At 41.7% G+C, this 13,049-nt stretch overlaps 1 protein-coding gene across 2 annotated transcripts in view; it reads right to left on the bottom strand.

Annotated features, from left to right (window-relative positions):
* The window catches only part of PGM1 (phosphoglucomutase 1), a 60,542-nt gene that overhangs the window by 22,253 nt on the left and 25,240 nt on the right, over positions 1-13,049 (bottom strand). The window contains exons 1-5 of one of the 2 annotated variants that reach the window (XM_027617345.1): positions 11,529-11,873; positions 5,677-5,839; positions 5,198-5,344; positions 3,452-3,577; positions 899-1,089 (exon numbers count right to left, since the gene is read on the bottom strand). In XM_027617345.1, the coding sequence (XP_027473146.1) occupies positions 899-1,089; positions 3,452-3,577; positions 5,198-5,344; positions 5,677-5,839; positions 11,529-11,828 (927 nt within the window). In that variant the 5' untranslated portion in view covers positions 11,829-11,873. Of the gene's footprint in view, positions 1-898; positions 1,090-3,451; positions 3,578-5,197; positions 5,345-5,676; positions 5,840-11,528; positions 11,874-13,049 lie in introns of those variants that run through there. The other variant, XM_027617354.2, reaches the window with a different exon arrangement.

The following is a 13,049-nucleotide window of genomic DNA, read 5'->3' as shown; positions in this document are numbered from 1 at the left end:
GAGAAGAGATCGAAATAAGAAAGAAAATGTTGGCTGTTCACATAGTTTGGTGGGTCTACCAGGCATCTTTCAAGGAACAAAGCAGAATTTCTTCAAGAAAGGGCTCCTAAATCACGGCCCCTCCATTTGATACAGGACCCAGAAAAACATGGCTGCCACCTTCACTGCTTCCTTGGTGCCCAGTATAAGGAAGTACTCCAGTAACTCAAAGTATGGAGGGAAAACTCCCATCATGCACTGCTTTGGAAAGGAGCATTGCAGGGACCCTTTTAATTTTCCAAAATTTTGATATGGGTAAATTCATTTTTTTAAGAAATAATGGATTCTGGCTGAATTTAAATAACAAGAGCAATAAAAATATATTTTTGGCTAAGTAAAACATGTGTAGTACCAAGGATACAAACCTAACTAAAATACATCTCTTCCTTGTCTGTTTTATAGTCACCAATGTAAATAAAACAGACTGCTTATTAAAGATACTAATATAGAGAAGGAATAAAAGGTTAATTCTCTCATTATAGTTTTATCTTTCAGCTGATGCGAATGAACAAACAGGTATATTATAAGGCCAAAGGTTGAATAAACCTAGGATGGATTTCTAGAACCTGACCAGCTCACGAAACACCAGTCGTTATATCATAACTGAGCCCCGATCACCCTGCCACTCTTAGAAAACACGAATGTCTAAAACTAAACACATGGGTGACATTTCATGGACTCATTTCTCTTCAAGAGGGTCTTCTAATAATTTAGCCCTGACCCCATGTGCAGTGAGGATTCCTCGACGGTCACTCACTCACGAAGCCCACAGGGCCTGACGGAAGCAGCCTGCTTCTCCCCGTTTTGTAGGACCAGGCCTGGCCCGCATAAGAGTTCACTTAAACGCCCTTATACCCACCCCGTCTCCATCAAAGGCAGCCCCGAAGTCATGCTCTCCTGTTTTCATGGTCTCCACCAGGTCAGCGGCATAGGTGAGGTTGGGGTCAGGGTGGTGGCCTCCGAAGTCCTCCAGAGGAACACAGTTAACTGCTGAGTTTGCGGGGGCACCCAGTTCTTCGCAGAGGATCTTCTTCACATACGGTCCCACAACTACATAAAATGTGAAATGAGAATCGGAAACTATGACTTATGAAAGCTTGTCAGGAACGGGGGAGGAGGAAGAGGCATTCTAAGGAGAATGGCATGAATGACAGTGAGAACAGGAAGCCTGTATTCAGGGGCCAGCAGAGAGGTAAGTCTGACTGGGAAGGAAGGTTTTGCCAAAAGGAATAATGAGGGGTTCAGTTGGAAAAGGTGGGGCTAGTTGATGAAGGAGAATGGGGGAAGGGAGGGGAGTGAGCTTCTATGAAGGCGCTACTACACACCTTGCCAGGTGCTTTGCAACCATTTTCTCACTCCTTCAAAAACAAAAAGAGCTCACAATGTGGTAAGAGCTTAGTGCTTAAAGAGCTTGGACTCTGGAATCAGAGTGTCTGGGTTCAAATCCCAGCTCAGTTAATCATGGGCTATACAACTCTGGAAAATTATTTAATCTCTCTGTGCCTCCAGCTACCCTATCTGCAAAATGAGGATAATAATAGTAGCTACCTAATAGGGCTGGTGTGAGGATTCAACAAGTTAATAGAGAGGAAGCCCTGAGGATAGTACCTGGCACATATGTTATAAATATTTGCATTATGATTACCACCTCTACTTTATGATAAGAAAACCGGTCTGAGATGAAGCCATTTGTCCAAATTTACATATCTAGTAGGAGTGGGAACAGGGATTCAGAGCCCTAATCTTCCTACTATATCCAGCTATCAGACAAACTGGCTAAAAATACAAACAAACAAAAAGTAAGAACTACCAACAAGAGGAAAAACCAGTCACATACTTTTATGGTGACATTTTGTACAACTTCCAAGAACATTCATCTCTAAAATGCTGAGAATGTCTTTTCATCAAGGAAGGTACAGACACCAATGTAGGCCACAGAGGTTGGAACAGGGTAGAAGACGCTTCTCCAGTTAGGGGTCACATGTTAAGGAGGCTATGGACACACCACAGAATAAGGTCAAGGCACCCAGGACTGTGATGGATACAGAAACTGAGGCATTAGAGGAACCCCCGAAAGCTCTGGAGAACGAAGTCTACTTCATGACCAGCTTCCCCCACCCACCTCATCACAAACCCATTCTTTTTATTTTGTATTTCTAGTTTTTACTTAAAATCTAGTTAGTTAACATATAAAGCCCATTCTTAAGCCATTCTCCTCATTTCCCTAACATAACATCTCTTAAGCCTTAATGGCTTTGCTCCAGCCATTGCCTCAGCTGGAAATGACCGTCCTAGATCTTTCTTTCATAAAAGCTGAGTTGGTTGCCAACTTCCAGGAAACCTTTTTTGATACTACTAGTCTAGATATGCCTTCTTCCACACCCCAAAGAGAAAACTTGAAATTCTATCTAACCCTCATTTTGTTGGTAGTTTTCCACTCATCCCATCTCCCCAAGCATCACAAGTCCCTAAGTCCCTGCCTACCCCCATGCACACATGTAGTAGGTACTCAATAGGTGCCTGTTGAATGGTTTGAAATGACAAAATAGCTATTATGCAAGTAAGGAAGTAGACTCATTGTGTGAGACTCCAGAGGCAACTTAGGACTCAAAGGTGAGGTTCAGGGATGGAAGATTTCAGCCCACCAGAAGAAGGTTTTCTAACTGTGGTTTTGCAGTGTAACAGGAAGCCCTAATGGCACCATCGAAAGGGTTCAATCCCAACCAGGCAGGCAGCTGGATTCCAAAACCAGGGAGAATCCCTCCTGCTCAAAGATTCTAAAATTCTAAATTTATTACAAAACAAACAACCTCAGTGCTTGGGAATTCCCATATTCCTCCATGTGAGAAAGCCTCATGGTTCTAGTCCACAATGATGGCTGCTGTCTCTGCTGACCTGGCCACACACCCACAGAGGAAGAAGAGGGACAGACACCCAACTGTTGTTCCTGAATTTAATCCTCAGCTTGCTCTTGTAAGCTCTGCTCTTCTAAGAAAAGGCACATGTGGGAGCAGCTGAGTGGGGTATGGGACTCAGGAGCATGTTTACCTCATCCAGCAAATGACACCCCCCCCCTTGGAATAGATGGGGGCGTTTAGGAAGAATGTAAGGTATCTCCTGAGGGGGAAGAAGCATCCACAAAAAACAGTGGCATGTTACTCAAAACCTGATGCTTAGTGTGAAAACTCTGACATTCGCACTACCTTACCATGAGGAATGTCTCTACCATTTTTTGTTGTACATAATTAGATTTTTATCTACGTGAATAGTGCTCTGATACGGTTGCAAAAATCACTATTTAAAAACGGTGAAGCAGAGAGTCTTGAGAAAAGGCTTATTAAAGCATCATGATACATAAGATAGCAGCTTCATATCTCTGAGAAAAAGGAAGGGAAGAAAAATGGCTCCATACCTCCATGCATGGCATCTATACGGATCTTTAGTCGGTTTGGACCAGAAAGCAGTTCTTTCAGTGCATTGAAATCAAAGATGTTCCTTAGCATTGTAGCATAAGCTTCCACTGAATCCACAATTTCCACTGTGAGAACAAGCAACATTAAAAGATGGGGGAACTAAACACATTAAGAAATATTATTCTTGGGGCGCCTGGGTGGCTCAGTCAGTTAAGCATCTGACTCTTGATTTCGGCTCAGGTCATGACCTCAAGGATCGTGAGATTGAGCCCCATGTCGGGCTCTGTGCTGAGCGTGGAGGCTGCTTAGGATTCTCTCTCTCTCTCTCCTTCTGCCCCTCCCACCCCCCTCAAAAAAAATTTTTTTAGAAATATTACCTTCTAAAATGATTATATTGCTGTAAACCCACAATAGCTACTTTAAAAGGATAATTATCGAGCAGCTCCAATATGCCCGGCCTGTTACATGATCTCTTATTCAATTCTAACAATATTCCTGAGAGGTAAATGTTATTAGTCCTATTTTATTGACAAGAAAGCTTAAAGTCTGCAAGGTGAAGTAACTTGCCCACACAGCTGGGATGGGGCACACATGGGATTTCTGACACAGATCTGCCTGACTGTAAATTCTGCTACGCTGCCACACAGTGTCACTCCTTGCCTATCACCATAAGACACATATTTTGGTGTCACAAGTAACACAAAATGTAATGTCCACTTTTCTTTCCTTTTCCTAGGCCCACTGCCACGGGACTTAATGGTAAAAAGCAGGGGGAAAAATTTTTTATAAACCACTTTTCACATGCACCACTAAAGGAATAAAACAAATATTTTTCAAAACGTCAAGAGTTTAAGAAACTCTCTACTGGTGTTTCCTAAACCCTAAAATTTGTCTTCAAGATGTACCAAGGCACCGGTTTATCTTTGTTAGGATGCAACTGCCAGCTCTCGATGGGTAGGTTCAAACAAAAATATGCATTCCATCAAATTGCAATCCAGAGGAAAGAGTACCCATTAGAACGGTCAAAACACAAGTTGCCTTACTAACCATCTCATCATTGTTGTGTTAATATGAACGAAGTTATAAACATTTACTCCATCAATTACTGGTAATACCTTGGCATTCAACCACAAAATGTCTACCAAAGCTGCCTATGCGGGGAGTTTTAGTTTAGCCCCCAAAATGGCTGACTTTGATTTTATTGAATATTAGGGCAGAAAAAATAAAGAATCAAAGCCCAGGCTTTGAAATCATTCACACCTGGGTCTGAATCTGGTTTCCCACTCACTGACTATGGGATCTTGAGCTTGGCATGTAAGCTCTCTCAACCTTTGTGTCCTCATCTGGAAAAACTGAATACAGATAGTGCTGCCCTCACAGGGCTCTGTAAGAATAAAGTGGAATAATGCATGTTAAGAGCTGGGCATACAATAAAAGCTCAATAAAAGTTAGCTATGAATGTAATCTTACAGGTCTTCTAGTCAAGGCTATTCATTTTATAGGTATGGAAGCCAAGGCCTAGAAAGTTGGAAATGATTTACCCAAAGTCACAGGGCTGATTCCTGGCAGGGCCCTGAGAGCCCAGGTCTCTGGACTCCCAGCCCCAACTCCAGACCTGCTAATTAAGGCATGCAAAGCTTATTGACCACAATCTTTCCAAAACTGAAGACCCATTGTAAAACCTTGAAAGGCAAACTGTTCAAGTTGGAACTAGAGTGGGCAGGGGGGAAGGAGAGTCAACGTGCCAGTGAATGGTTTGAACTTGTTTTCCAAGTCAAACTGCTGCTTTCCCAGAACTCCAAGGTCTACTTTCAGGTCAGGGCAAATTGCGTATTCTTCAATTGTCTTGCTGATTTGGAAGATTTTATCAGTTATTGCTTCTGGAGCAGGACCTGGAAATCAAACAGCGAACCATGGGTCATTTCGTGGGACTGACATGAAAATACAAAGAACACAGAACTCATCCATTCCTCTTCACGAGCCATTCCATCATTTAGGAAGCAAAGAACCAAAATTTTCTAAAAGAAAATATGTTAAGGATCCTTCGTGCATGGTTTCTCATATGCAGGTTCAGCAGAATGAGAAGCATTCCACTGTCACCAAAAGGAAACAAAGAATTCCCTTGCTAAGGATCAGAACCAGAACCCTGGCCCTCTAAGGCCTCGGTGATTAGTTTATCCTAATGAACAGAAATTGACTATCCTCAAAATGACAGCAAACTCACCTCCATTGGAAATATTAAATTTGATTCCAAAATCTCCACTGGGTCCTCCTGGGTTGTGGCTGGCTGTCAAAATGATCCCACCAATGGCTTTGATCTTTCTAATGATGCAGGATACAGCAGGGGTAGAGAGGATTCCATTCTGCCCAATAACCAAGCGACCAATCTGAGAGAAGAAATCCAGAACGCACACTTGAACATCAATAAATCCAGAGCTACTGCACAGAAACACCAAAACAACAGGCAGATGGACAAAGAAATAGTATTGAACCAGAAAAGGTGTTCTTTAATGAACATCTGCAGCTTGGGTTATTATTATTTTCTTATGAATTAGAATGTTACTGTTGAATAATATTATTATTGAAGTAGAATCAGCATTGCAGAATAAAGCCATTCCTTCAGAGAGTTTTTTGGGACTTTGTAGTTTTAAAATAGTGTGTGGTCTGGGGGAGCTCTAAGTTTCTGGCAAGAAAACAGAGTATTTGAAACACAGTCTTTCCAGACCAGGTTCATAATTTTCACTGAAAAATTGTTAGAAAACCCACATTTTTATCCAGTTCAATCATACTTTCAAACCACACTGTGGGGGTGGGGTGAGATATAAGTTTAGCTTGTTAAAGGAATTCTACCCGAAGAGAAGGCTTTTTGTGAATTAAAATTTTTTTAAAAAAGGTAAAAAAGGCAAACTTTATATGAAGAGTTTTACAAAATGCATCTCATAAACTTATCTTTCCAGTCAAGCCTGGATTTTGATATGGTGGTCTCCTCCAAGCAGGACACACCTACCCATGTGAGGGTATACCTGGGTTACCTACTGGGCCGAAGGCAGAAGATGCTGGGGGTTGTTACTGATTAAACCAATCAGAACCACCCACAGGTGGTACTTTGCTGTGTTCTTAACTCACCTTCCCGTACCTCTCACAGATGTTATCAGCACAGTTCCTAAATCTTCCCTCACTAAAACATAATTTATATTTGTTTCAACATGACCCAAGTTGGAAAAGAAGGAAGAAGTCCCATCAGTTCCTTGAACATACTTGGGAGAAAACCTGACTACTGCATCAAAACATTTATAAAATGATGAGTTTGTGCCCTCATTTCATTCTCCCTTCTGAGAGAAGAAAGGGACAGGAATGTTTTAACGTTTCCATTTGTTATTTCTTTTTGCCCCACCCAAGATAAACATGCTTGAAGAAATGACTTATGGTGGAAAATGTGTCTGATGATACCTGGATTCCCTGGGGAAGCTTTTCTGGGACTGTTACCTCTGCCATCCTACAAGTCACTGAAAGCTTGCCTGCCTTATCATCAGCCCCCCGGCTGCCAACCATCTCCCAGGAAGCAGCCAATTCCTTTCAGTCACCTCTTGGCTCTCATTTTGTCCATCTCAGAACAATGTTTGTTAGACTAATACATTTGCTATGCCTTGCCTCCCTCAGGAAGTGATGATGACCAAGGTAGGTGCTAATAACTAGGCTCCTCTGTAGACTAGAGGGACCTGCTGACGGTGTGAAATCACAATCACTGAGCCGCAGAGTGCCTTCTAAAACCCATGGCATGTTCGATTCATTCTCATAGTTGCTCCCTAGGACTGATGTATAGAAGAAGCTGAGGTCCAAAGTTATGATGCTGCCCATTTGTCCATTCTTGTATTCATCCAAAAGCAATAATAAGTGTTTATGGAAAGGTGGTATGGGAGGCACTGGGATAGATGACAGGGCAAGGCCATGTGGCAAATTAGGAATTACAGCTGGCCATTAATAGCTAACTCAATACAGTGAGAACAGTAACATCTCTCCCTTATAGCAGTATCTGGGTTCTGATAAGAGTGGAAGTCTATGGGTGAGCAGTTCCATAATTTCAATAGGAGGGGCTTAATTAAGGATGGCAATTTAATCAGCCAGAGTGGTGATGGAGTTATCTGGAAATTATACTTGCACATACTTGCACATCAATTATACTGACCTGTACTCAGATCTTATATGTACTTGGTATGGAGAGGGAGACTGGTGAATGAATATTAAGCTGCATCACCCGAGTCATCCCTTATTCTACCACCATTCTTTAGGGTGAGATCTACAGTCAGTAATGGCCCAAGAATAAGGGGATTAGATCAGGAGTAAGAATAAGAAAGTCAAGAGAAAGAAGCAAGGAAGTCCATGGTACCTTCTTTCTCTTCAGCCCAAGAAGAGGTAACAACTGATCAAAGACTCTCTCCTGTGAATCACCCTCGGGAATATTAATCCTCAGCCTGATATTGAGGAGGTATTACTCTATTACCCTCCTTCCCTTGACAGTGTCTGGAACACTGCAACAGCTCCTGACTCAATCTCCCCTTTCTCTTCCCCACCTGTATCTTCCTTATTCTACCCTGGCTGGATCTATCCCTCCAACTTAGGCCCACCTAGTTCATCTTTTTAAACCATAGTTCTGTGTCTCTCCTCTACGCAAAAACCTTCCCTGTACTATAAGATCCAGAAATTCCAATTCTAGCTATAGACAAAAGAAAGCAGGGACTCAGATAACTTGTATACCCATGTTCATGGCAGAATTATTCACAATAGCCAGAGGTCCATCAAGAGATGAATGCATAAACAAAATATGGTATATACACACAGTGGAATATTATTCCGCCTTAAAAAGGAATGAAATTCTGATACATGCTACAATATGGATGAACCCTGAAAACATTATACTAGGTAAAATAAGCCAGACACATAAGGACAAGTATTTGTATGATTCCATTTAAATGAGGTACACAGAAGAGGCAAATTCATAGGCAGAACTTAGAACAGAGGTTGCCAGGGGGTGGAGGGTGGGGGAGAAATGGGAAGTTATTGTTTAGTGGGTACAGGGTTTCAGATGAGATGAGAAAAAAAGTTCTGGAAATGGATAATGGTGATGGTTGCAGAATATTGTGAGTGTAATTGATACCACTGAAGTGTGCACTTAAAAATGGCTCTGACATACTAAGTTCTACATTACATATACTTTACTAAAAATATATATATAAAAAATATATATATAATATATATATTTTTCTTAAAGAAAAATCCTTCCCTGGCTCCCAAGTGTCTACCAACTTACAGATAACTCCCTCTACCTGGTACCTGAAAGTCCCCCCATCAAACAGCCTTTCCTGTCCTTCCTCCCCTCTCCTGCTACTCCTTCCTACATAACACAGTTCACACTACAAGGCAGCATACCTTACTGTTTACCCGCCAGTTTATCGTCCAGCGTGACAGGGAGCAAACTTAGTTTTCCTTTTAAAAAACACGACCACAAGAAAACAAGTTCCACGTTCTTTGCCCCGCTGGCCATATACACATATTCTTATTTCTAAACATATCTCTAAGTTTAAAGCTCTGGAGACCAAACGAGATCTCAGTATTACAAATGGGGTCCCACTAATGTCTTATTTTTGTACGTTAAGATTTCCTGTACTTCTGGGGTGCCTGGGTGGCTCAGTTGGTTGAGCGTCTGCCTTCGGCTCAGGTCATGATCCCAGGGTCCTGGGATCGAGCCCCACATCGGGCTCCCTGCTCGGCGGGGAGCCTGCTTCTCCTTCTCTCTCTGCTGCTCCCCCTGCTTGTGCTCTATCCCTCTCTCTCTAATAAATAATAAAATCTTTAAAAAAAAATAAAATAAAAGATTTCCTGTACTTCTTAGCTCACAGAAGCATCGTGTAAAAAAAAATTTCCTGTAAATGCAGACAGCTCTATGCAAATAAAAACAAGGGGAAACTTCTAACAAAGGCAAATTATATTCTACAGTCCATAAATGCACCAGATAAATGTGTAATAAAGAGAAAAAAAATGAAATGATCTTCATTTAGCTCACTAGGCTGAAGAGGCTTCCAAGAGTCGGCTTAAGGGTGGAGTGCGTATTGACAGAGGTGAGGAAGGAACAATGACTTCTACCAGAATCTGTGGCAATAAATTACCTTTCCTTTACATTTCCTCCCTAGAGCTCTGTCCACAATCAAAGGGATGTTACAGGCTTCAGAACTGAGGATATGTTAGAAAAAGAAGGAATCGAACCATCTAGGAGGTGATAGGTTCTATCAGATTAAAGTGCTTTATTGGTCCACTAAATGTTTGACATAATTCAGTTTAGTTGCATGACTGCTTTAAATGCAACACTATTTTTTTAAATTTAATTTAATTTTAATATGTTATGTTAGTCACCATACAATACATCATTAGTTTTTGATGTAGTGCAACACTATTTTAAATAAAGAACACCCTTGAGAAGATTCGAAAATATTGCTTGGCCTGCCACAGCTCTAACAAATAGGCAGTTACCATATTTAGTCAATTATTATCACTTAAATATATTCTTTAGCAAACCTTCAGATCGTAAATCTGAACAAGTCTATGGGGTCTGACTGAATTACACATTCCTACCATCTCTTCCACATCCTTCAGCTCCACACAAAAATGAAATGAAGCCAAATATATCACAGCTAAGGGGACAGTGTACCAGATCCACTCAACAATCTAGATATATGCAGAGAAATAATGTTCCTTTTGTTCTTTCTCTAAAGATTAAAAGCATCTTAATACCATTCCCTTTGCAGCTATCCTCAAAGGTGAAATTTATAGCATGTCACATTTTATTTTAAAAATGTGTATGCTTCATAAAAATTTCATATTTGAGTGCTTTATCAGCAATTTTTACATGAGAGGCATTCAGATTCCAAAACTGGGCAGGAAGGAAACTTTGCATTATAAACATTAGGATCTACAAACATTTTTTAATTTAATGTGGTGGTGTGTTTTTGTTTTTGTCTTTAATTTGGGTTTTGCAATCACACCTGCTTGGTGTATTATTAAAATAGACCAATGATGAATGCCTAACACATTTGATTGCCATGCTAAATTTTTATGTTCTCAGAACCAGAATCACTCCCAGAAAAGAAATACAACAGATTTTTTAAATTTATGAGTTCTGAGGGACCGTGTGCTCCAAATTATTGCTAAGTATAATCTAAAACACTAAAAATATATTTTTGGTCCCACAGAGGAATCTGCAGAGCAAAAACAGCAACGTCCTGATGCCCACCTTCCTGCGTATCAGTGGGACTGTGCAAATTGTTAGATTATCAAGATCAATGCCTTCTGGTGCAAGATTCCTTCTGATTTGGTTAATTCAGCCAATGCAGTTTTTCACAATGCAGAGCTCTTAGCAGAGCCTCCTTATATTATAGTCTTACAGGAGTTATTAACTCTACCCTGCTGCACAAATTCACCGCACACAGGGCTTCTTTGTGTCCAAGGTCATTATAAGCAGGTTCCCCTGTAACAGGTCCTCTTGGTAGGCTTATACCTAACATTTTCCGATCCCCTCCTGGCATTTCTGCATGACTACCAGGATCCACAAACAACAGCATGCCCTGGCTTTTGTTTTCCTGTTTGACAAGTGACTGAACTTCAACAAGGAAGCCATTGAAAGAAAACAAAATCCTCCTCTCTCCACTACTCATTAGAGCCTTCTTACATAGGAGAGGGTACCCCTCAGAACTAGGTTAGAATGTAGATAAGATCGCGTAAGGCTGGGGGTGTGCTTTAAATGTCTAAAAAGCAACAGGTATTTTTTTTTTTCAAGCAAAAGGCACAGAGTACAACACTTAAGGAGCCGAACTTACATTCCTATATCCCAAAGTGACTAATGTAATTTCAGGAGTCATATCACAATATACGTTCTCTGAAGTCACAATGAAACATTAACTGGCTGTTAGTAGCACTGACTTGTACACAATATACAAATCTTTGTACTTTTGTCTACTTCTGCAAAGTGAAGAAAGAAACATATGTGGAGAGCCAGAAACATAACAATAATTATCGTATACCAACCCCATTGGCGGCTGCCATCTGCACTATTGTTTCTATCGCCGATTTATTAAAATACCGCCCATCTCCACCAACCACCAGTGAGGCTCCCTGGCGATCTTTAAGGTCTATGGAAAAGAACAGACTCTGAATGAAATTCTCCAGATAACATGGCTTCGCCTCAAAACAATAGGTTTTCTTCCGTAATCCACTAGTTCCCGGCTTCTGGTCATAGTAAGGAGCAGTAGCAAAGGTCAAAAGAGGAAGAGGACCTTCTTCCATTTTTCTATATTTCCCAGAAATCCATTCATCAAAATCACTCATCTTTCATTTTCACCACTTGGCTCAGCAAGGGGTTCCGGAGAGCAGTCAAGGGTCCTCAAAATAGTCTGTCCGAACTGAAGCTGCAACAGTGTCATCTGAGTAACTAAAACAGAGGTCGGTCACTCTCAATGAGGAAGCTGGGTTAAGTCCTTGCTGTCGTCACCCCTGGTGAAAAGTGAAGGGCCACACACCCACCCACACCCACACGCAAAGCACATCTTCCAAGCTGTTTTGGTGAGGACACTTCTGCCCACATAACCACGTCAAATACACTTCAATTATTTTTGCCTCATCTCCCGCGTTAGATCGCTCCGAAGGATTCTGGCAGCCTTCAGTCACAAACACCAGCTGGCTGTCAGACTCCCCTCGCAGAGCCCAGGCAAAGATGGAGCAAGTGCAGTCCCCAAAAGCAGGCTCATCGTGAACAGGACACCCTGGTGTAGCTCCCACTGCTCCCAACACCCCTTAACGCAGAGCCTCTCTGGGCACTCACCGCTGAGAAGGCCGTCTGCTGCTACAGTTGTCCCATGCCATCTAGCAAGTTAAAGGTCAATCTTAAAATGGAAGTGAGGGATCTCAGTTACCTCTGGTTTCCTTACATCACCATCATTTTGATACCCAAGTCATTTTTTACCTCCCACGTGCCATTCCAGTTGGAAGGAAGAAAGTCGCCAAACAGAACAGATTTACTCACTGCCCACCAAGGATTTAGCAAAACAGCATTCAGCTCTAGAAGACTAGATACCTACAAACATGCCCTGAGTGATCAACAGCTTGGTCATTCCCTTGAACTTAGGGAAATGTGGGAATGGAGATGCACCAAATCCTTGAAAACGTAAGTGAAACGGGGAGGGGAAAAAAGTATGCTTCTCTAAGTGCACAAGGTCTGATCAAGTTATTAGCTGGAAAACAATATGAACATATGATTAAATTTTGTGTTTTCATTTTCTCAGGTTTTTTTTAAAAAGATTTTATTTATTTATTTGACAGAGAACTAGCACAAGCAGGGGGAGTGGCAGGCAGAGGGAGAGGGAGAAGCAGACTCCCCGCAGAGCAGGGAGCCGGACGCGGGGCTCCATCCCAGGACCCTGGGATCATGACCTGAGCCGAAGGCAGGCGCTTAACGACTGAGCCGCCCAGGCGCCCCTGGTCCCTGGGATTTTATTAATGATCTATTTAAACGCGTGCATGTGTCTTCCTTATCTAGTTCAGCAGAAGCCG

This window comes from Zalophus californianus, chromosome 4, assembly GCF_009762305.2.
Source record: "Zalophus californianus isolate mZalCal1 chromosome 4, mZalCal1.pri.v2, whole genome shotgun sequence".
NCBI lineage: Eukaryota > Metazoa > Chordata > Mammalia > Carnivora > Otariidae > Zalophus > Zalophus californianus.
This window is presented reverse-complemented; position numbering and strand designations above follow the sequence as displayed.